Source organism: Microcaecilia unicolor, chromosome 10 (genome assembly GCF_901765095.1).
Source record: "Microcaecilia unicolor chromosome 10, aMicUni1.1, whole genome shotgun sequence".
Classification (NCBI taxonomy): domain Eukaryota; kingdom Metazoa; phylum Chordata; class Amphibia; order Gymnophiona; family Siphonopidae; genus Microcaecilia; species Microcaecilia unicolor.
The window spans coordinates 30,737,074-30,762,462 of NC_044040.1; the positions used below are offsets into that span (position 1 = coordinate 30,737,074).

General features: G+C 45.1%; 1 protein-coding gene across 6 annotated transcripts in view; it reads right to left on the reverse strand.

Moving 5' to 3' along the window:
* The window catches only part of SRPK2 (SRSF protein kinase 2), a 234,592-nt gene that overhangs the window by 82,872 nt on the left and 126,331 nt on the right, over window positions 1-25,389 (reverse strand). For all 6 annotated transcript variants that reach the window (XM_030215992.1, XM_030215991.1, XM_030215990.1 and 3 more), the window contains 4 exons: window positions 24,413-24,564; window positions 16,232-16,340; window positions 9,768-9,855; window positions 9,337-9,424 (listed from right to left, as the gene is read on the reverse strand). In XM_030215992.1, the coding sequence (XP_030071852.1) occupies window positions 9,337-9,424; window positions 9,768-9,855; window positions 16,232-16,340; window positions 24,413-24,564 (437 nt within the window). The remainder of the gene's footprint in view (window positions 1-9,336; window positions 9,425-9,767; window positions 9,856-16,231; window positions 16,341-24,412; window positions 24,565-25,389) is intronic.

A 25,389-nucleotide genomic window follows, 5' to 3' on the forward strand; every position in this document is an offset into this window, starting at 1 on the left:
CTAACCACAGTCGCTCAACTGCAACACACTATGCACAACTTTGTGCAAAAACACACTCAGAACCTTACTGTACCATAAATATTACACTGGGCAGAACCTAATACCCCAATATACCACCCATACGGAAAATGCAGACCGCCAACAATTTGAAACAAGGGATCATAAAGGGTATGATACATACCTGTAGCAGTTGTTCTCCGAGGACAGCAGGCTGATTGTTCTCACGACTGGGTTGACGTCCGCGGCAGCCCCCACCAACCGGAAGAAGCTTCGCGGGACGGTCGGCACGCAGGGCACGCCCACCGCGCATGCGCGGCCGTCTTCCCGCCCGTGCGCGACCGCTCCCGCCAGTTGAATGACTAGCAAAAGATGAAACACACAACTCCAAAGGGGAGGAGGGAGGGTAGGTGAGAACAATCAGCCTGCTGTCCTCGGAGAACAACTGCTACAGGTATGTATCATACCCTTTCTCCGAGGACAAGCAGGCTGCTTGTTCTCACGACTGGGGTATCCCTAGCTCTCAGGCTCACTCAAAACAAGAACCCAGGTCAATTGAACCTCGCAACGGCGAGGGAACAACAGAAATTGACCTACGAAGAACAACTAACTGAGAGTGCAGCCTGACCAGAATAAATTCGGGTCCTGGAGGGTGGAGTTGGATTTACACCCCAAACAGATTCTGCAGCACCGACTGCCCGAACCGACTGTCGCGTCGGGTATCCTGCTGGAGGCAGTAATGAGATGTGAATGTGTGGACAGATGACCACGTCGCAGCCTTGCAGATCTCTTCAATAGTGGCTGACTTCAAGTGGGCCACCGACGCTGCCATGGCTCTGACACTATGAGCCGTGACATGACCCTCAAGAGTCAGCCCAGCCTGGGCGTAAGTGAAGGAAATGCAGTCTGCTAGCCAATTGGAGATGGTGCGTTTCCCGACAGCGACCCCTAGCCTGTTAGGGTCGAAAGAAATAAACAATTGGGCGGACTGTCTGTTGGGCTGTGTCCGCTCCAAGTAGAAGGCCAATGCTCTCTTGCAGTCCAATGTGTGCAACTGACGTTCAGCAGGGCGGGTATGCGGCCTGGGGAAGAATGTTGGCAAGACAATTGACTGGTTAAGATGGAACTCCGACACCACCTTCGGCAGGAACTTTGGGTGGGTGCGGAGCACTACTCTGTTGTGATGAAATTTGGTATATGGAGCATGAGCTACCAGGGCTTGAAGCTCACTGACCCTACGAGCTGAAGTAACTGCCACCAAGAAAATGACCTTCCAGGTCAAGTACCTCAGATGGCAGGTATTCAGTGGCTCAAAAGGAGGTTTCATCAGCTGGGTGAGGACGACGTTGAGATCCCATGACACAGTAGGAGGCTTGATAGGGGGCTTTGACAAAAGCAAACCTCTCATGAATCGAACGACTAAAGGCTCTCCAGAGATGGCTTTACCTTCCACACGATAATGGTAAGCACTAATCGCACTAAGGTGATTCCTTACTGAGTTGGTCTTGAGGCCAGACTCTGATAAGTGCAGAAGGTATTCAAGCAGGTTCTGTGCAGGGCAAGAACGAGGTTCTAGGGCCTTGCTCTCACACCAAACGACAAACCTCCTCCACTTGAAAAAGTAACTCTTTTTAGTGGAATCCTTCCTAGAGGCAAGCAAGACCCGGGAGACACCCTCAGACAGACCCAACGCAGCGAAGTCTACGCCCTCAACATCCAGGCCGTGAGAGCCAGGGATTGAAGGTTGGGGTGCAGCAACGCTCCGTCGTTCTGCGAAATGAGAGTCGGAAAACACTCCAATCTCCACGGTTCTTCGGAGGACAACTCCAGAAGAAGAGGGAACCAGATCTGACGGGGCCAAAAGGGCGCTATCAGAATCATGGTGCCGCGGTCTTGCTTGAGCTTCAGTAAGGTCTTCCCCACCAAAGGTATGGGAGGATAAGCATACAGGAGGCCGGTCCCCCAATGAAGGAGAAAGGCATCTGACGCTAGCCTGCCGTGTGTCTGAAGCCTGGAACAGAACAGAGGCAGCTTGTGGTTGGTCTGAGAGGCGAAAAGATCCACCGAGGGGGTGCCCCACTCTCGGAAGATCTTGCGTACCACTCTGGAATGGAGCGACCACTCGTGCGGTTGCATGACTCTGCTCAGTCTGTCGGCCAGACTGTTGTTTACGCCTGCCAGGTACGTGGCTTGGAGAAGCATGCCGAAGCGACACGCCCAACGCCACATACCGACGGCTTCCTGACACAGGGGGCGAGATCCGGTGCCCCCCTGCTTGTTGACGTAATACATTGCAACCTGATTGTCTGTCCGAATTTGGATAATTTGGCAGGACAGCCGATCTCTGAAAGCCTTCAGTGCGTTCCAGATCGCTCGGAGCTCCAGGAGGTTGATCTGCAGATCCTTTTCCTGGAGGGACCACAGACCCTGGGTGTGAAGCCCATCGACATGGGCTCCCCACCCCAGGCGGGATGCATCCGTCGTCAGCACTTTCGTGGGCTGTGGAATTTGGAATGGACGTCCCAGGGTCAAATTGGTCCGTATGGTCCACCAGAGCAGTGAAGTGCGGCAACTGGTGGAGAGGCGGATGACATCCTCTAGATTCCCGGTGGCTTGGAACCACTGGGAAGCTAGGGTCCATTGAGCAGATCTCATGTGAAGACGAGCCATGGGAGTCACATGAACTGTGGAGGCCATATGACCCAGAAGTCTCAACATCTGCCGAGCTGTGATCTGCTGAGACGCTCTGGTCTGCGAAGCCAGGGCCAAGAGATTGGTGGCCCTCGCTTCGGGAAGGTAGGCCTGAACCGTCTGGGAATTCAGCAGCGCTCCTATGAATTCCAGAGACTGAGTTGGCTGGAGATGGGACTTTGGGTAATTTATCACAAACCCCAGCAGCTCCAGAAGTTGAATAGTGCACTGCATGGACCGGAGGGCTCCTGCCTTCGAGGTGTTCTTGACCAGCCAATCGTCGAGATATGGGAACACGTGCACTCCCAGCTTGCGTAGGTAGGCCGCTACCACCACGAGGCACTTTGTAAACACTCGTGGGGCAGAGGCGAGCCCAAAGGGCAGCACACAATACTGAAAGTGCCGTGCGCCCAGGCGGAATCTGAGATACTGTCTGTGAGCTGGCAGTATCGGGATGTGAGTGTATGCGTCCTTTAAATCCAGGGAACATAGCCAATCGTTTTTCTGAATCATTGACAGAAGGGTGCCCAAGGAAAGCATCCTGAACTTTTCTTTGACCAGGAATTTGTTCAGGCCTCTCAGGTCTAGGATGGGACGCATCCCCCCTGTTTTCTTTTCCACAAGGAAGTACCTGGAATAGAATCCCTGCCCTTCCTGCCCGGGTGGTACGGGCTCGACCGCATTGGCGCTGAGAAGGGCGGAGAGTTCCTCTGCAAGTACCTGCTTGTGATGGGAGCTGAAAGACTGAGCTCCCGGAGGACAATTTGGAGGCAGGGAGGTCAAATTCAGGGCGTATCCGCACCGCACTATTTGGAGAACCCACTGGTCGGAGGTTATGAGAGGCCACCTTTGGTGAAAGAATTTTAACCTCCCTCCGACCGGCAGGTCGTCCGGTACGGACACTTGTAGGGCGGCTATGTTCCCGTGGATCCAGTCAAAAGCCCGTCCCCGGCTTTTGCTGTGGAGGCGCAGGGGGCTGCTTAGGCGCACGCTGTTGACGGGAACGAGCGCGCTGGGGCTGTCCCTGTGCCTGACGAGGCCTTCGGGCCGGCTGGTTGTACCTACGCTTCGCAAAAGAATAGGGTGCAGCCTGCCGAGCCCGGGAAAAACGCCCGCCCGCGGGGGCGGGTGCTGAAGGCGCCCGGTGGGAGAGCTTGTCGAGAGCGGTTTCCCGCTGATGCAGTTGGTCAACCATCTGCTCGACCTTCTCGCCAAAAATATTATCCCCCCGGCAAGGGACGTCAGCCAGTCTCTGCTGGGTGCGGTTGTCCAGGTCAGAGGCACGCAGCCATGAGAGCCTGCGCATCACTATACCTTGGGCCGCAGCACGAGATGCCACGTCACAGGTGTCAAAAATCCCCCTGGACAGGAACTTTCTGCACGCCTTCAGCTGCCTGACCACCTCCTGATATGGCCTGGACTGCTCCGGCGGGAGCTTATCGACCAGGTCCGCCAGCTGTTGCACATTGGTCCGCATGTGGATGCTCATATAGAGCAGGTAAGATTGGATGCGGGTCACGAGCATGGAGGATTGGTAGGCCTTCCTCCCAAATGAGTCCAGAGTGCGAGACTCCCGCCCCGGGGGCGCCGAGGCGGTATCCCTCGAACTCCGTGCCCTCTTGAGAGCAGAATCCACGACCGCTGAGTCATGGGGCAACTGGGGCCGCATGAGCTCTGGGTCAGAGTGGATCCTGTACTGGGACTCTGCTTTCTTGGGAATGGTGGGGTTAGTTAGTGGTCGCACCCAGTTCCGAAGCAGCGTCTCCTTCAGGACATTGTGCAGCGGTACCGTGGAGGACTCTCTAGGTGGTGATGGATAGTCGAGGACCTCGAGCATCTCGGCCCTCGGCTCTTCCACAGAGACCACGGGAAAGGGAATGCTTATAGACATATCCCGCACAAAGGAGGCAAAGGAGAGACTCTCAGGAGGTGAGAGCTTCCTCTCCGGTGACGGCGTGGGGTCCGAGGGAAGGCCCGTAGACTCCTCTGAGGAGAAATATCTCGGGTCTTCCTCTTCCCCCCACGAGTCCTCATCCTCGGTATCGGACATTAGCTCATGTAGCTGAGTCCGGTACCGGGCCCGGCTCGACGTCGAGGCACCGAGGTCTCGGTGTCGTCGAGCGGTGGACTCCCGCGCCGGCGGGGACGGAGCTCCCTCCATCGACGTCGACTCCACCTGCGTGGCGGTCGAGACCGGCACCGCAAGCGGCGGCGGTGTCGACAGCCCCGGCGCCGGGCTAGAGCTCGCCGGCGCCACAGTCATCGGCGCCGGGGGCGCAAGCACCCCCGACGCCGGCACAGCCTGGCGCATCAGCCCTTCCAGGATCCCCGGAAGGATGGCTCTGAGGCACTCGTCCAGGCCCGCTGCCGGGAAAGGCGGTGGGGCCGGTAAGGGTGTCGGTGCCAGAAGCTGCTGGGGGCCAGGAGACGGCACCGAGGTGCCGGAACCCTGACGCGTCGGTACCTCCACCACCGACGGAGATCTCTCCTCTCTGCGATGACGCTTCGGCGTCGACTCCCCTTCAGGGTGCACCGAGGGCTCCCGGTGACGGCGCTTCTTATCTTTTTTCCGGTGCACGTCACCGGCGCCGGAGGGCATGGAGGAGGAGGAGGTCGATCCCCCTCGGTCTCGAGGTACCGGGTCCGACAGGGTTCGGTCCCGTGGCTCACGAGCTGAGGGAGTGACCGGGGCCGACAGCCCACGCGGCCTCTCAACCCCACTCTCACCGGTGGACCGGCGGGCCGACGGGACCTGTTCTCCTGGGGTCGCTGCCATCGGTGCCGATGTCTCGGGCATCGATACCGGTACCGAAGATCCGGCCTTCGATACCGATGCCGTCGAGGTCGACGTCGAGGGGCCGGCGCAAGTTCCAAAAAGACGGTCCCGCAGAACTTGCCTCGCAACCTGAGTCCGTTTCCGGAGACCGAGACACAGCGCGCACGACTTGAGATTGTGCTCCGGCCCGAGGCACTGGAGGCACCAAGCGTGGGTGTCGGTCTGCGAGATCGGCCGGCCGCAGCGACCACACTTTTTAAATCCACTCGGGACCTTCGAGGACATCGACGGAAAAATCGCGTCGGCGAAGTCAAAGTCGGCAATGGTGGCTAAAATCACACCACGAAAAAACTAGCCGACCGAGCGGCCACTAGGCTGCAACGAGGCGTCCCCGCTGGAAGCGAGGGAAAAGGGGAGCGCGTGCTCCACACGCGCGAAAATCTTTTTTTTTTTTTTTAACAATACGAAGAAAGAAAGAGGAACCGAACGGGTCAAAGCAACGATCCGCGTAAACGCGGTCGAAAAATCCGGCGGCTGAACGGAGAGAGAGGCGATTGCACAACTCTCTCCAGTCGCGGAAAAAAAGTAACTGGCGGGAGCGGTCGCGCACGGGCGGGAAGACGGCCGCGCATGCGCGGTGGGCGTGCCCTGCGTGCCGACCGTCCCGCGAAGCTTCTTCCGGTTGGTGGGGGCTGCCGCGGACGTCAACCCAGTCGTGAGAACAAGCAGCCTGCTTGTCCTCGGAGAATATCATAATTCTCATATAGAGCCACAAAACACCCTTTTAGGGTGGATAGTGTTCACAATGGGCTCCTTTTATTAACGACCATATGTAGATCCTTCAAGGGGTAGTGTGTCATGATTCAGGCTCTACACCCTTTCTGATGTTTTGGTGCCACCTCAGTAAGGCCAACACACAATCTCTCCACTGCAAAACACTATACCCAAACTTGTGCAAAAACACACTCATAACCTTACCAAACCATAATAGCACTAATTCCAAGGACCGGACAAGCTACAACCTTTTGCGTGGAAAGGCAGCACTGTAATTACACCGGGCTCTAAAACACCAGTACACAACCTAGTGAAACAAAAAACACAAAACAAAAACGTCTGTAAATACTACACGCTAGCAGAATACTGCATCTTGATCACACATGAAAAACACATGACACAACAGATATGAAGGCAAAATACTGAACTGGAAAGTTACCTCAAGAAGTCAGACTCAGCATGCAGCAATACTAGAAAAATTGAAACTTGTATGCAAAATATCACAGATGCACATTTCCAAAAGCTGACACATTCCAATTAATACATTCTGAATAAAAAAATGTTTTCTACCTTTGCTGTCTGAGCATTTAGTTTTTCTATTAGCTTTGGTCCCAGTGTCTTCTGTTTTATGCAGTGTCTTCTTTCCATTTGATATTTTTTCTCTCACCATGTCCACCATCCTTGTGTGTCCTTATGCTTCCTGTCTACCATCTGTAGCCCTGTCCCTATCCTTTCTCCAGTTTCAACATCTGCCCTGTTATCAATAGAAATCAAACAAAATAAAACATGGAAAAGAAAATAAGATGATACCTTTTTTATTGGACATAACTTAATACATTTCTTGATTAGCTTTCGAAGGTTGCCCTTCTTCGTCAGATCGGAAATAAGCAATTGTGCTAGCTGTTATGTCCAATAAAAAAGGTATCATCTTATTTTCTTTTCCATGTTTTATTTTGTTTGATTTCTATTGATAACCTTAAGAGTGGACTAATACGGCTACCACACTCCTCTAACATCTGCCCTCAAAGTGTTCCAATCCAGCCCTTAAATTCAGCAATTTCCCCTCCATCCATATCCAGCATTTCTCCTCACTCCCCTCCCCTCCCCTCCATCCATGTGCATCTACTTCCCTTCCCTCCATCCATGACCATCATTTCTCCTCTCTCCCTTCCACTCCATCCGTGTGCATCTCCTTCCTTTGTCTTTCCTTCCCTCCATCCTTGTCCAACATTTGTCCTCTCTTCCCTGCCCTCCACTCCATCCTGTCCAGCATTTCTCCTCCCTCCCCTCCATCCATGTGCATCTCCTTCCTGACTTCTCTCCCATCTATCCATGGCCAGCAATTCTCCTCTCTCCTCTGCCCTCCCTTCCTCTCCAGCAATCTTTTTTCTCTCCCCCTGCCCTCCCCTTCTCTCCATGTCCAGTGATCTGTTCTCTCCCCCTGCCGTCCCCTCCTCTCTAGCGATCTCTTCTCTCCCCCTGCCGTCCCCTCCTCTCTAGCGATCTCTTCTCTCCCCCTGCCGTCCCCTCCTTTCGATGTCCAGCAATCTGTTCTCTCCCCCTGCCCTCCCCTCCATGTCCAGCGATTCTCCCTGCCCTCCCTCAGCTCCCTCCCCAAGCGTTTAACCCTTTTACTGTCCGTGGCAGCGACGTCTGTAAAGAAGAAGGCACTGCAGGCTCTCCTCCAGCTTCTCCCTTCCCTCTTCACACAGTGTCCCGCCCTCGTGGAAACAGGAAATGCATCATCAGAGAAGGCGGGACACTGTGTGAAGAGGGAAGGGTGAAGTTGGAGCCAGAGGCTTTCTAGTTCAGTAAATTTATAGAAACTTTGCATTTACCACCCACCTGTAACCCTTTCACTGCATTGTTGCATACAGCCTACCATCTACAGAACACCTGGCACAAGGAAGCAACTTCGTTTTTCTCTGAGGACAAGTAGTATGATAAATGCTCACAACTGGGCCTCCCTACCTTTAACCAAAAAAAAAAAAAAGAAAGAAAAAGGGGAAAGGACACTGCTGTCGGGCAGATAAATAGCCTTTATATCAAGAAGACTTTTTTAGTTTAGTGCCCTTTTCTTTTACAAAGGTAACCTGGAAACCATAAAAAAACTGAATCCTAGGGGGAAAGGGATGAACTCTAAACCTCAAAAAGATTCCACAGGACAGACAGGTCAGAGCTGTCTCTAAGAATTCCTTTGCAAACAATAATGAGATGTGAATGTATAGACAGGTTCATGATGCAGCCCTGCAAATCTCTTCCACAGATACTGATCTTGTGGGCTACCAACATTGCCATGGCTCTCACTTTGTAAGCCTTGGCACAATCCTCTAAATTCAGGCCGGCTTGTGTATAAGTGAAGATGATGCAACTGGCTAGTCATTTGGATACAGGGGGCTTGGCAACAGCAGTCCCAGCCTTAAAGAAACTGGGTCGACTTTCTAAAAGCTTTAGTCTACACCAAAGTTAATCTGTTGTTAGAAAACGCAAAGCTGCTCACCTATAACAGATGTTTACCATAGAGAAGCAGGATTGATCAGGCATGCAATTCTCAAGAGCTGCGTTAATTTTTGAGCTATGGAACTGAGAACCTGAGGAGACTGCTGCACATGGGAAGGACTACAGAAGCTCAGAACTTTACACTGTTTTGAGGGAGCAATTTCTCCAAGTGGGTTGGTTTGTGCACATGCATGAACCTTACGCCTAAGCTCTGGAACAGCTGCTCTGTCCTAGCAATGTATGATGTCACTCACTTGTATGCCTGACCAATTCTACTGTCTATAAAAAAACAGCTGTTATAAGAGAGCAACAAAGCTTTGTTGAAAATGAAAATAAAAGTTCAATTATAGCAACTTATGCAAAAACTGCATCATGAATAATTATTAATTTACTTTAATATTGAACTAGAAATACATCATCACATTATTTGTCTTATTTCTAAGACACTAACTTGCAAGAAATTATGTTAAAACAATTTAAAATAGGCATGGCTAGAAAAAATTACTACTATGAAATGCATTACATAATCATCTCAGTATGATTTACAATCCGAAAATTTCCATTACTGCTGTATCTACTTAACATGCATAAAAGGATACGTATACCATTCATTCCAGAAATTTTAAAGTCATCAATTAACTGTACAACCATATCCTTGTTCGGATCCGCAGGGTCACTTTCTCTTACCTGATGGAAAAAGAAAATCAAGAGAGATGAGTTCAATATGAAAGGCTTATACTTTATAACAGTGGTTCTTAACCCAGCCTTTGAAACACACTCAGCCAGTGGGGTTTCCAGAATATCCACAATGAACATGTTTGAAGGAGATTCGCATTCACCGCCTCTGTGGCATGCAATACACAGTATGCCTATCCTGAAATCCAGACCAGTTGGGAAGTCTAGAGGAATGGGTTGAGAACCACTCATTTATAAAAAAAAAAATTAACATCCTGAGATTATTATACCACATTTCAAATCACAGGAACAGTTCTTAAATGAAGTAAACTTTACCTGTTATAATACTACTTACACATTTGAGCAATTTTATTTCATCCAAAGCTGTCTCTGTGTAATGCTGTGCACTTTTTACCACTTTCATGGCAACAAACCTTCTCTCCCTTGAAAAACAAACATGTTTTATCAACAAAATACCTAGAAATTGAAATGTCTGAAAGGCTTATAATATAAAAAAAATTGTGTAGCACAGTTATACACTAGAAAATACAAAACATCATTATTTTTTTATAACAAGCTTGTACTTTCCTTTCAGCTGAAAGGATGGTAAAGACCAACCTCATCTAAGCCACACTGAGCCCGCAAAAAGGTGGGAAAATGTGGGATACAAATGCAATAAATGAAAATGAATGAACTGCAGTACCTTAAGAAGAGTGTCAAGCCAATTTTGTTCTACAATATTCAAATATTAATGCTTGAATGGAAAGATCTGTTAATGAGCTTTTTTCAGTATGTTAAATGAATTTATCAATGCAGGAGTAGCCTAATGGTTAGTGCAGTGGACTGAGAACCAGGGGAACCGGGTTCAATTCCCACTGCAGCCGTTTGTGAATTTGGGCAAGTCAGTTAACCCTCCATTGCCCCAGGTACAAAATAAGTACCTATATATAATAACGTAAACTACTTTGATTGTAACTACAGCAACGCGGTATATCAAATCCCATCCCTTCCTCTTTCCCTTTAAACTGTATCCAATTTTTTTTCACATACAGTACTGACAAATATGTAATCGCATGAGTCCAATGATTAATAGATTTCTACGAAAAGGTAGAATACGATAGATCACATATATTAAGATTACTGCCAAGCACTGCATTTTTTAAAATCAATTTTTATTATGAATTTATTTAGGCATACAAATACAAAAAAAAGCAATTATACCATAACAAGCAGGAAACTCAGGTTTGCCAAATTAAAATCATAGTAAAATCTAGAATGACAACGTTATGCAACTGAAGTCTTAAAACACTGTTTATTAGGACCAGCCCTAGGGCACAGGCTGCAATGCTGCAATTTACAATATAGAAGTCTTTTTAAGTCTGCTGACTGTGTGCTGACAAAACTTAGGTTCATTATAGACACCACACCTTCGAGCCTGGGATTGGGGGAGAGGGGCAGGGATGGGAATGAATGGAACATGGTAATGTTTCCTGTGTACCATCCAGGCATAGCCTGGGGTGGATGTGAAAACTGAGGGATAACTAGGGTAAAATATAATTTTTACTTGTTAGACAATAAGATACCCTATGGATCTGGACAGTAAATTTGATTACTTGTGTTTCCAAACCTGAATTCAAGGTGAGTTACAGTCAGGTACAGTGTGCATTACCTGCTAAGAGGGTTTGTACTTCAAGGGATTGATGCAGAAAGCCGTGGAATACAGCTTTATGCTAAAGTTCAGCGAAAGGTGTCCTACACACTCATTAACAAAAAGGTGTCAACCAATGAAGTAAAGTTCACTAGGCTTTGCGCACAGTTTTGTGAGTGCCCTATATAGAAATGAGCTAACTGTGCACAAAACTTTGGGTACAGATATTAGTGTACAGCTTATTTAAATCCTATGGTAATGAAGATATTAGCTATTCAATACAGATGCAGGGAAGGGTGCAGATTACTAGAAAGCTTAGTGCTGAGATTTTAATGCAGTAGAAATCTGGACCACTCGAGAATCCAGACCCTTTAAATTTGCATGCCAACCACCTAAAAATCCAGACTCCCCCTCCCCGCCCCAACACGGTACAGCTTCTCTCCCTCGGTCCCCAGCCCTGTGCACTCCATTCCTGGCCCTTCATTCACTCTCCCAGGTCCCCAAGGCCTCCCCATGGCTATGCCTCCTCCCTCCCCGCACTGTCCAGTGCATTTCCCTCCATTCTTGGCCCTGCCTGCCTGCTTGCTCTCTCTCTAACCTGTCATGAAGTCTTCGCAGTGCCAACAGCAGAAGCAGCCTTATTTCACTGGTTGCCTCCAGCATGCACCGTGCCTTTCCCCTTTTGACCCATCCTACCCCTTTTGATACAACTTCCTGTCTTCGGAAGGGGCAGTACAGGTCAGAGGGGAAAGGCCTGGTGCATGCCGGAGGCAGAAAATGAGTAAGGCTGGTGCTGCGAAGACTTCAGGACAGGTTAGAGATAGAGCAAGTGGGAAGGGCTGGGAGGGGGGGGGGGGGGAGAAAAGATGCTGGATCATGCAGGGAAGGGGGGGGGAAGGAAGGGTGGAGGTGTAGCCATGGGGGGAGGGGAGGGCCTGGGAGAGCAAGTGAAGAGCAGCTGTTTGGATTTTTGGACTTCTACTGTACAAGGTCTGAGGAGGTGTAAAAAGAGTTACATCATTCTTTTGTGGTCAGTGCTAATAGGATTTTATGCCTGTTTCTTCTCTTTAAGGTGAGCGGATAGGACCCACAACTTTTTTAGGCTTTTTTGAAGATGAGATGCCGAGGAGGAGGAGGTAGTGTCCCGGTAAAAAGAAATGACAAACTATGGTATTTGCAAAAATTGTATATTAGCACCTGGAGTTGCATATGCACATATCTGCTCACATGAAATGCCATTCTGTGCATAAACAATAGTACTGTAAAAACTGTATGTGCAAAACAGAATTCTAATAAACACAAAGATGCACATGTCACGCATGCAACTCTTGGGCCACATACAATAAACTGTGAATCAATGCTAGTGAGGATTTCATGCCAGTTCTCCTCTTTGTTTGCAAGCACACAGGACCTGTAACTTTTACTAGCTTCCTTGAATAGGAAGAACTGAGTGGGTAAGTATGCTGGAACAAACAAAAGCTGGGCTGTTGACAAAATTGGTATCTGCAAAAACTGTGTAACGGCATTTGTCTTGCATGTGCACGTCTGCACATGTGCTGGAACACTGTTCTATGTAAAATAGTATTGCAAAACTGTATGCACTTAATAGCATTCCAGCACATGCAAGGATGTGTGCACATGCAATTCTGGTGGAGGAGTGGCCTAGTGGTTAGGGTGGTGGACTTTGGTCCTGGGGAACTGAGGAGCTGAGTTCGATTCCCCCTTCAGGCACAGGCAGCTTCCTTGCGACTCTGGGCAAGTCACTTAACCCTCCATTGCCCCACCGCATTCAGCCTGCCATGAGTGGGAAAGCGCGGGGTACAAATGTAACAAAAATAAAATAGATACTATTGGAGATTCTACATGGAATGTTGCTACTATTGGAGATTCTACATGGAATGTTGCTATTCCACTAGCAACATTCCATGTAGAAGCCTGCGCGGCCACATTGGTGATCTGCAAGGGCCTACTTCTACATGGAATGTTGCTAGTGGAATAGCAACATTCCATGTAGAATCTCCAATAGTAGCAACAGTGGAGTAGTGGCCTAGTGGTTAGGGTGGTGGACTTTGGTCCTGGGGAACTGAGGAGCTGAGTTCGATTCCCACTTCAGGCACAGGCAGCTCCTTGTGACTCTGGGCAAGTCACTTAACCCTCCTTTGCCCCATGTAAGCCGCATTGAGCCTGCCATGAGTGGGAAAGCACAGGCTACAAATGTAACAAAAAAAAAAAAAGAATACATTTTTCTTTAGTGCCACAATATAGCTGCTACTAGTGCAGACCCATGTCTGCATTGGTCCAGTCTGCTCTCCCACATTAGTGCATTTCTTTTTTCTTTTTGCTCACAGATCATTTGCATTCTATTTGCTCACTGCATCCAGGGAGCAATATTTGTGTCTTACATGTACGTTGGAGAACCCTGCACTGAGCTTTAGCACACAGCACTAACATACCTTTCTAATCAGCCCATCTGAGTGCTGATACAAATTCTTGCATGCCCAATACAGCTGCTGCTACTGTAAACCCATGTGCAAATGTGTCTAGCACGCTACTGCACGTCTTTTACACACAGGATATTACTCTATAACTTAAATTACTGCAGGGCTGATGTAGTAAACTGCGCTATGATTTAATGCAACAGTTTGCTTGAAATTTTCCCCACTAATCTGATGTAGAAAGATTTTTAGTGTGGGAAAATCTGGAGTAAAATCACGGCACTAAAGACAGCTGAATATAAAACTGCTCCTCTAGTTAAAAAATACACAAACCTAGCACAGGTTTGCATTGTTCTTTAACCCTGAATCAAATGACCAAAGATCACTGGTGGTTCAGGTGGCCCTCCTTCCCGGACCCTTCGATAGCAATTCTCTGGTAGCTTAGTGGACTCCTCTCCTTCACACCCTCCCAAAACACCTACAGTACTGGTGGCAGAAGTAATACCCACTCACTTTTGCCTCCGGCACTGTCATCTTTCAAAATGGAAGAGCCTGACCCCTAGAGGTTATGGGTTCCTTTTATAAAGCCTCGCTATCGATTCTGGCGTGGCAAATGCGGCAAAGCCCATTCAACTCCTATGGGCTTCATTGTATCTGCCACGCCAGAATCGCTAGCACGGCTTTGTAAAAGGAGCCCTAAATGATTTATATTTATTGAGAAATGTATATCCTGGTTTCTGGGACACCTGTAAAGTAAATTTTTTTTTTTTTACTGAAATTTTTAGTAAAAGTCTCCCTTCCTGTCAGTGTGTGAGCCAATTCCTGCTAATGTGCTGACAAGGAAGGGAAACATTTTACTCTTGATGCAGCAAAGGGCTGCATATTATTGTGGCAGTATGGGCTGGGTTTTTTTCCCCAACAGCACACACTTTTTAATCCCGAGGTAATCTGCATACACCAGGAGTAAAACATTTTTCTGGGTGTTTGCATTAGAATACTTTGTGCAGTGTTCTAACATAATCCTTACTGTACCAAGGCCTGCATTAGGGAGTGCTGCGTACATCCAGTAGCACTATAGAAATAAGTAGTAGTACATTTTTTTTTTAAACCTGAGTTAGGAAACCCTGCTTTGAGCTTTAGAACAGAGCTGTAATGCATTGCTTTCTACATCAGCACTGCTGTAAGCACATTATATTGCTGTGCTCAAAAAAATGTGTGGTAGCATGCTAGCTGCATACGTACATGGTCTGAGCTAGTGGCAGCTATATTTGGCATACAATGAATTTGTATCAGCACTCGAAGTTGAATGGCATAGATGAGTAGCTTAAGGATTAAACCAGTGGGCTGAGAACGAGGAAAGGCTGGTTCAAACTTCACTGCATTTCCTTGTGATCTTGGATGATTCAATTAACCCTCCACTATGACGATCAGCAGTTTTTAAGCCACCAACAGCCGCAAGCAGAATTAAGCCTGGATATTGAGTGCTGGGCCATGTCCTGGCACCGGCATTGAATATCTGGGATCAGCTGCCGACCCAGAAGTTATGTGGTGCTAGCTGATGTTCAGTGCCAGTACTCGCATAGCTAAGCGGGCAAAGACAGGACTGCCTTTGGTGCCTTATCTGCCTCCTAAGTTATGTGGTCACTGGAGCAGAACATGGCAGGTACTTGTTTGTATAGTTTAAATTTATTTAAAACTTGCTATACCGCTAAAACTGACATAGCAGGACACAGCGGTGTACAGGCTAAAAATAGAAAGGAACTCCAAAAATTGACAGCTAGGTTAGAGCAAAGAAATACCAGCTTCTCCCCAGCTACGGCCCACGACCAACTCAGCACTAACCATGCAGTGCCACAGAAGTCAGAGCTGATATTCAGCAGCACTGCCCGGTTACACTGTTTTGAGTATAGAGCTTTAGAGATTGTAAACCCTCCAGGGACAGGAAAATATCTACTTTATCTGAATGTAACTTGCCTTAAGCTACAACTAAACAGGGTGTGAGCTAAATCAAAAATCCCATCCCATGCGCATACATGTACACATGTGCTGGAATGCTATTCTGCAAATACAATTTTTACAATACTATTGTTTATACACAAAATGGCATTCTATTATGTGCATGGATGTGTGCCCGTACAACTCTGAATATCGATACATGATTTTTGCAAATACCAGAGTCCAGCTTTTTTTTTTTTGTACCAACACATTTCCCACCTCAGCTCCTCTTCATTGAGGCCAGAGAAGTTGTGGGTTCCGTACACTCACGGTAAAGAGGAAAATCAGGCATAAAATCTGCACAAGGGCTGATCGCAGACAAGCTAACGCTTTTACTTCTCCTCTGTGCATTTCGCTGCATCTGAATAGCTAATACCTTTATCACCATGGAATTTAAATGAGCTGTGCAGTAATGTCTACCTGAAGACCTATGCACAGTGAGCTTTTGTGCAAAACTTGTTTTTATATGGGGTATCTACAAAATTGTGTGCAAAAGCTAGCACACTTTATTGTACTGGCCCCAAGTTTGTATCTGAGGCAAAAGAGGGTGAAGTGACTTGTCCAAGGCAACAAAGAGGGCCAGTACGAGAAACAGGATTTGAACTCTAGCTTCCCTGATTCTCAGCTCACTGCTCTAACCACTAGGCTACTCTTCCTAGACACTTCACAGCTCTGAATTTGCTTTATTAAAAAGCCAAGAAGAAAGCAAATCAAGGAAGGTAATTAATAAAGAAATCTTACTGCATATCCCAGCACAACCAGACTGTGGAGAAATGTCCCCATCCTAGTTTCCTAATAACATGGTACCGTCCATTAAAAAGATCTCCAATTTTCACTGGATGATATCCACCTTTAAAGAGAGACAGAAAAATAATGAAAGTTTTATGGATTTTTTGTGGTAAATGATTTGCACTTGAATACTTTGCTTAATTGTAAAAAGCTACCAACTCTGCTCGTTTTCACTGTTGATTGATGCTTTTGATCTGCTATAAGATGTTTATTTTAGCAAATCATATAAATAAAACAAATTTAGTCTTTTGTAGTGAAGCCCCTTAGTATGGATGATGGATAGATCCTAAACAGAATAGGCGGTATAGAGGGGATTTCCAAGATTATGACAGTGTATGCCTTACAAAATGATGTATCTCAGTAACAAATCACACTGGAATTTAAGTCGAAACAAACAATACAATAGTGAAACTATAAAACTATACAAGTTTTTGCATTTCAGGATCTATGCAACAACATTCAAGCTTTAAATGTTTATCATGCAATGCTCTTTTCTCTTCAACTTGATGAGTAAAAGTGGCTCCATTCCTGGCATAGTAGGAAAGTTCTGTGTGCAGTGGTGGATAAGAAAGCAAATAGAATGTTAGGAATGATTAAGAAAGGAATGGAAAACAAAACTGAGAATATTATAATGCTTCTATATTGTTCCTTGGTGCGACCACACATCAAATATTGTGTGTAATTCTGGTCATCATATATCAAAAAAGAAGATATAGTGGAATTAGAAAAGGTACAGAGAAGGGTGACTAAAATGATAAAGGGAATAGGAGGACTTCCCTATGATGAAAGGCTAAAGAGGTTAGGGCTCTTAGGTTTGGAAAAGAGATGGCCTAGGGGAGATATGATAGAGGTCTGAGTAGAGTGGAATGGGTAGATGTGAATCACTTGTTTACTCTTTCCAAAAACAGGAAGACTAGGGGGCACACAATAAAGCTACTAAGTAGGAAATTTAAAACAAATCAGAGAAAATATTTCTTCACTCAGTATGTAACTAAGCTTTGGAATTTGTTGCCAGAAAATGTGGTAAAAGCAGTTAGCTTAGCAAAGTTTATAAAAATGGACAATTTCCTTTAAAAAAAAGTACATAAGCCATTACTAAGATGGACTTGGGAAAATTCACTATTTATTTCTAGGATAAACAACATAACATTTGTTTTAACCTTTTGGGATCTTGCCAGCGCCAAACCTCCCATCATGGGTTCCATCACATTTTGTCTGAACAGTTTCTATGTCTTTATATAATTATATTGTTTGTTTGTGAGAATATTGATATACCACCTTTATGATGTTCAACCAAACCAGTTTACATATTATATACAAGTACACAATGAATATGCTACTTATCTGAGAAATAACTGGCTTTATCAATCTGAGGTCATGTGAATTTTAAATGGCTAAACTGGGATCACATCAGAAGGAAATAAAAGTGGTTTAGAATTTGGCATCTAAGACTTAATGATAAAAATACAAGGCCATGCATTTGGGCTCAACTACTCAGGGGAGCAGTACAGCATAGGACAGGGGTTCTCAACCCAGTCCTCGGGACACATCAGCCAGTTGTTTTCAGGGTATCCAGAATGAATATACATGAGACAGATCTGCGTGAATTGCATCCACTGTATTTCATGCATATCCATTGTGGAGATCCTGAAAACCCAACTGGATGGATGTGTCCTGAGAACTGAGAAGAGAACCCCTGGTATAGGAGTGAAGTATGAGCACTTCTATACAATGCAGAAGCGTTATAAAAAAAATCATACTTGAATACATAATGAACCACTAAGGGAAAAAAATCAAAACAAATAAAGTCCAAAATAATAAAGGAAATGAAAACAATGGAACAAGTCTGTGTAATATGACAGTAATAATCATGCTTCAAGGCTTTGTAAAAAGTAGAAAGAATAAGGTGGAACTCCCAACAAACAAGAAGTGTAGAAATAATTCCATTTTATATACCAACTATGGAAAGATGGAACACTTTAATACTAACAGTTGTGCTCTCCTTATTGATTTTTTTTATTTGCCATTCAGATATGCTTATTTATACACCTTTTTAGTCTGTGCATTGGTTTTTAGTTGCATCACCAATTTATTTTTTTTTAATCCAGTTTTTTGTTTATTCAGTATTGGAACCTCCATCAGTTTTTTAAAATTTATGGTGTCCGAACTTTCAACTTATGTTTTATACTTACGTGGTTTTGTACTTTTAGTTATTTACTGCCAAATGTGTCAGTTACAAGATTGGCTACATGAAAAGTGATGTCACTGAAATGCATGTATGTTCCAAACATCGTGTTACACTTCCTTTTATCTTTTTATTTACTCATTTTTCTTATTAACAAAGTACTTTTTAAAGACATATTATTACACAATTTGTGTTTCTCCAGTGTTTAAAATAAAGCGTTTGGTGGTGTGTTGAAGGTATTCTGATTGGCCAGTTGTATTGTTTATGCAGTTTCGGGAATTTTGACACTTTTATACATTTGGGGTTTATTTTTCCCTTTTAATAACTTTTACTCATTTATTTATTTATTTGCTGCACTTGTATCCCACATTTTCCCACCTATTTGCAGGCTCAATGTGGCTTACAAAATGTTATAGCAACATGTACACATTATAGGATAAGAAGTTCAAAATATAGATACAGATGGGTACATAGAATATGCGCTTCTTAATCAGGATTGATATATATATATATATATATATATATATATATATATATATATATATATATATATATTTAATTTCAAGAAGTCTTTATTAAGTATTGAAACCACATCAAAAATACAACCAATACGAAGGCATTACAGTACAATATGAAACACAAACACAAGAACAGCAAAGTTTCCAAAGCAACCCATTATAGCTATTAACAGATTTCAGCAAAAAGCATCCAAGAAAGAAAGCAAGTTGAAACTTTAGATTCACTGATCATCACTAACATTAGGTACTTTTTCTTTAAGTTGACCCACCATCCTTAAGGGCCCTGCGTGGGCGGCAGGGGCCATGTTTCCCACGCGCTAGGGTCCTTTTTACTGCAGCAGGTAAAAAGACCCCAGGAACACATGAGGTGGCAATAAGGACTCCCGCGCTAACCCAGCAGTAACTGAGCAGAACACAGTGATGCCTAATTACCACCAGGTTATCGTCACACAAGCCATTTCCAAGGGTTTTCTGTCCCCCCCCCCCCCCCCCGGAAATGGCGAGCGATCGGAACAGGACCACCACCGGCGGCTGTGTTGGGGTAAACTATTTGCTTGGTTGATCGTCCGTAAAGAGGGTCTGAACAGAGTCGTTGTTCTTGAGGCAGGCCAGGACCGGAGGGGTTACTTTGGATGCAGCTATCTGTAAGGTTTTTCAGGAATTTTATAGTAAGCTTTATGCAGCTCCGGCAGACACGGGACTTATGGGTCACCTGTATTTGGAGAATCTCCCTTTACCTCAGGTAGACCGTGCAGCCTTAGATCTCTTAAATGCCTCTATTCAGCCAGAAGAAGTGCATTGGGTCATTAGGCAAAGCCCTTTATTGAAGACCCCAGGGGAAGATGGTATGCGGATAGAGTTTTACAAGCTGTTGGGGGAAGAAATAGGAGACCCTTGGCTAAGGTCTTTAACTTAATGGTGGAGGCGGACGCCATACCACAGGCTTTGAACACTACGCAGGTAGTGGCGCTCCCGAAACTGGGCCAAGACCTGACCCTTCCCGAAGCATATAGACAGATTTCACTGCTCAATGCAGAGGTTAAGTTGTTGGCCAAGATTTTAACAAATTGTTTGGCTAGACTGCTGCCAGACTTGATACATGAGGCTCAAGTAGAGTTTGTGCAGGGGAGATTGGTGGCGAAAAATCTCCACAATATCTTGGTTTTCCTGGCACACTGTAGGTGGAAGCGCCTTCCCTCCGTACTGATCAGCTTTGATGCGGAGACAGTGTTCGATCAGGGTTCTCAGGGAGATCTGTATCAGCAGCTAAAGCTTTATATTTGTCACCCTGTGCGAAGGTCTGGGTGAATGGTTTGGAATCAGATGCTTTTCCCATCCAACGGAGCACGCGAAAGGTTGTCCCCTTTCACCCCTCTTTATTTTGACCTTTGATCCCTTGTTACATGATATCCATGGGTCTCCAGATGTTCAGGGAGTGTAGATCGGTCTGGATGGCTTCAAGGTGGCAGCATTTGCAGATGATATCTTAGTACATCTTACGAACCCCAAATTTTCTTTAGGAGCTTTGTTGGAAATCTTTGATGAATATGGGGACTACGTGGAGTTACATTTCAATCTGGCAAAATCAGAGGCTCTGCATTCTTCATAACAGCTGCACCGAACTTGGGGTCCCCGTTTTCCCCTCAGGTAGGCGGATCCTTCCTTTAAATATCTGGGAGTCTATTAGGCCACGGATGTCTCCTCCTTGTATTCGTTGAATTTATCCAAACTGCCAGCCGCTACAAAATGGCTAGCAGTTTCCCTGCTTGGGAGGGTTACTCTGATAAAATGGTCTTGTTACCTCGGTGGCTTTACCTACTTCAATGATTCCGAAAAGATTTGAGAAGCCTCAATCAGCTGTTTTCTCGCTTCTATTGGGCAGCGAAAAAACCAAAACTACCATTTCATTGATTGCTTGGGACCTGGAGTCAAGGAGGCTTGGGGTTGACTAGCTTTAGTTTATTGCATCATATCCGTGATTGAGTTTTTGCGCAACCCCATTTTATTCCTTTATTGTTGGATCAAGCATATTATATACCACATAGTCTGCTTTCCCTTCTACACCATCCATGCTCACAAATTCCAAGGAGGCTGAGGGGCAGTCGTCTTCTTTACCCTTTATGTGAGGTTTGGAAGTCGTTAATTAAAGGCCTAGGGGGCAGCCCCTTAATTACACCTTTACTTTCCCTTAGGGGTAATGTAGCCTTTGAACCTGGCATAGAAACAAGACCTTTGTGGATTGGGAACGGAACGGGCTGACCTTGCTTGAGCACGTCCTGGATAGGGAGGGTACCCTTGTCTCTTCTGATGAGCTCCAGCAGAAGCTTGTGGTGGGTGGGGGCATAGATTTGCTTATTGTCAGATTAAACACTGTCGCCTCCCTGGATGTAACTCGGCTTCAGCTCCACATGGGGGTGAGGGTCAGAGTTTTTCAATGCCATTTCTGTTTCTGGGGCTCATAAGGCCCTCATTAAACTGGAGCATCCGAAAGATTCTGAGGTAGTTCGGGCACGCTGGGCGAGGGATTTAGGGGTGGATCTGGCAGGTTGGAACATGCTCAGTAATATTAGGGGGTCTACCTTCTCTAACCACTTGTGTCTGGTTCAGGGAGTGTTGTTATAGAGTGTTACTTAGAGCATATGGCACACAAACACAGCTGTTTCGAGCGGAAGGCCTACTGACGCCCCTCTGACCTAAATGCAATAGGGATTCTAACACCTTTGCTCATGCGTTGTGGCACTGTACTGAGATACAGTGGTTTTGGTCCCAGCTGATTATTATTTCACCCACACTTTAGGTCTGACAGGAGTTCAGTTGGTAGACCAACTGCTCCTGGACAAACTGGGTGCCTATCAGGGTCAGGTGAAGGGTACAATTTCTTTACTTATGAAGATGACTCTTATTAGCCCGAAATTGCATCATGCAATACTGGCTGTCCCAGGATGCTCTTACTTTATGGCACTGGAAGAACCTGTTTCATCTTCTGACACATTGGGGGGCCCTAGATTCTCAAGGGTCCCCTAAGAAGAGGAAATGGTATCTCCAGATTTGGGAGCCTTACTTGCATACTTTATGTCCCTGCAGCCGCCGCCTTTTGTTAAAAGGCTCTATGATCCTGGTTTGACTGTTGGGGGGGAGAGAGTGGATGGGGCAGTTTCTTGGTGGAGAGCGGGAAGGTGGTAGGAGGAGGGTGGGAGGGGAGGAAGGAGAGTGTGCTGTTGTTCTTGCTACAACCGCTGCTTCAGCTTTTTGTGATATGTTGCCTTTGTTGGGCTTTCTTTTCACTTACAAATGTTTCAATATCAATTACTTTCAACAATATGCACCTACACACATGGATGTTGAAGATCTATTGGGGCTATTGGTTAGATAGTTTCATTTCCAGGAAACTATAAAAAATCAAAGTTTCTTGGAATGTTTTTATGATGGTTGTATGGGGGCTTCTTATAGCTGGAGGGTAGGGGCGGAGGGGATAAAACTCCATTTGATTACAAACTATCTTGCTGTAATTTATCAGTTTATTCTGCTTTTTGATTTTTGGATAATGTATCTGGTTGGCAGAACTTTCTATGTGTTGTCATCAATAAAACAAATGTTGAAACCTAAAATATGTACTGCTTTTCAGTTGCAGGTTTTCTATGGGCTAAACCTATACATACTAAAACAATTTTGGCACATTTTCAAATGAAAGTGTCAAGTGTTCCATTTTGCCATAGTTGGTATCTAAAAAAGAATTCTTTCTAAACTTGTATATTAGGGGTTCCACCTTATTCTTTCTACTTTTTAAAAAGCCTTGAAGCATGATTATTACTGTCATATTGCACAGACTTTTATTTTGGTCCTTATTTTTTCTATATTTTTCCTTATTGGAGGATTAGCCTAGTGGTTAGTACAGCAGACTTTGATCCTGGGGAACTGGGTTCGATTCCCACTGCAGCTCCTTGTGACTCTGGGCAAGTCACTTAACCCTCCATTGCCTCAGGTACAAAATAAGTACCTGTATATATGTAAACCGCTTTGAATGTAGTTGCAAAATACCACAGAAAGGCGGTATATCAAGTCTCATTTCCCTTTCCCTTATTGGTTTATTATGTATTCAAGTATGATATTTTATAATTTGTGTATGGACTATATATGATATCCTTTTACATATTGTGAGTGTACTCAACTTTAGTATATGGTTTCCTCACATCTTTGCATTTACTTATTTATTTTGACATTTATACCCCACATTATCCCAAACATACTTGAGTTCAACGTGGCCTACAATAAATAAAACAGGCAAAGTTTTATAATACCATAAAAGTGCCCACTTTACTTGAGCAATTTATTATACTATCAAAGTTGAATCATATCCATATGATGTCTACATTAATGGCTGTCAAAAGGAATAAGCTTTTATCATTTTATCGAGTTTGGGACTATGTCAGCTACTCATGCAGTTACCTCATCCTGATGACTATGAGCTAGAAAGTGCACTCGTCCCTGTGTTGCTCTAAGAAGTAGGTCGGGGGGGAGGGGTTCTAGGGTGGGGGGTTTTGGGGTGTTATTGCTCTATGCGGATGTCATAGCTCTCTAATTGCTACATACCTAAGATGTATGGTATGTTATAACTTCACATGTTTAATATCTATTACTATGATTGCTACTTTGTTACATTTGATGTTTATTCATTTTGTAAAACTTTAAATAAAACATTTAAAAAAAAAAGTTTTACAATACCATAAACAAAATATCAAGTAAGAGCAGAGTTGCAGAAATAAAATACAAATAAGAACTATCATGTTTTATGATTTGTAGATTGCATTACGTTTTGTATATTTATATAATTTTAAGTCATTTTTAGTACTGTACCCCTTCAACTAGCCTCTGTGTGGGTGAAATGTGGACCACGACAGGTGATATTTTAATAAAGGATATTCTAAACTATTTGTGCTGGATTCACTGTTTGTCGCATCTGCTCTTTGTGCAGATCTGAAGAGCATCTCCATTTTGTACACACAAAGTACACAAACACATTTACAGCTTTTCCAGAGCAGCTGTAAATTTCTGCATGGCCATTTGCATGCTATTGAGGCACAATCTGAGTACATATTCTGTAAAAGTACATATGTCTTCTTATAAATTACCCCCCCCCCCCCCAGTAGAATTCTGTGTAACTGCAAAATGCAGTATTTGCATAGAATTTCCCCCGTTATTTGAAAGAAATAACCAGAAACAGACCACTAAAACACCAGTGAGAAATGAAGATACAGGTATTTACTGTGTCAAACACAGCTACAGATCTTTATGTAGAAGGCACAGAATAACAACTGACTGCATAATATTGAAGGTAATACTGTACCTTTTCTTGACATCAGTCAGCTCATTTTCTCTCTGTTGAAATATAATAATTCAGTAACATTAACATTTAATGATTTTCTCACAAACCTTTACAATAGTCTGCAGGGTCTTCTTGCTCCTCATCATCAGATCCTAGAATCTCCTCTTCTGGTTCCGGTGGTGTTGTCTCGGGCAGAGGCGGTGGTGGTGGTGGAGGTGGTGGAGGAGGTACAGATGGAGCTTTCTGCTGAGGCTCTGGCCTGGATACACAAAGGGTGCATATTTGGTGACTGAAATACAGTTATTTAAAGAGTGGCATTCTAGGGAGTATGGTACCTTAAAAAAAACAGATCAGTCGAAGATATTTCTCATTCAATCAATTCATCCTAACAACTCTAGGTGACTGCCTCATACTCTCTGCATTCAGCAAATGATAAACTTTTATGTTTCAACGGTTTTTATTGATGACTTGAAGAAATACACCTCCAACTCAGCACCTTAGAGGTGTTATAACATTACAAACTCAAAATCATAACAAAACAGGGGATCTACCCCAGTACTTACAGTCATCATATTTTCAACATTTCTATCCCCCCCCTTCCCCCCCTAGCCATGCTTTATCAACAGTTTTCACCATGGCCAATATACAAATAACAACTTTCATTGGTGTGTTAGCACAGCCTTCCCTTCTCCCGTATCCACATTCCAAAATAATATATTCAAAACTTATATGTTCCCCCCATCTCACATCAAACTCCACCACTTTTAAAGCGTTATGGGGAGCATACTATTACCAAAAAGTTTGTGATATAGTGAAACAACTAAGAAGAGCTCTTCCTCCCCCCTCCCTCTACCTCCCACCCCTTGTTGAGAGATATCCAGCTTTTAACTTATTACCACAAAGGATGATCCAATTTCAAAATACATCTAAAGTGAGTTCACCATTAAACTGCGTCCTTTAGGAGACAGAGTATGAATGTATGGTCCCCAAACATCCAAAAATCGCTTCAACCTCCCAGGGGAGCTTCCCACTCCTCTCCTCTCAAACAATACAAATTCATGTAACTTATTGCGCCAGTGCCAGA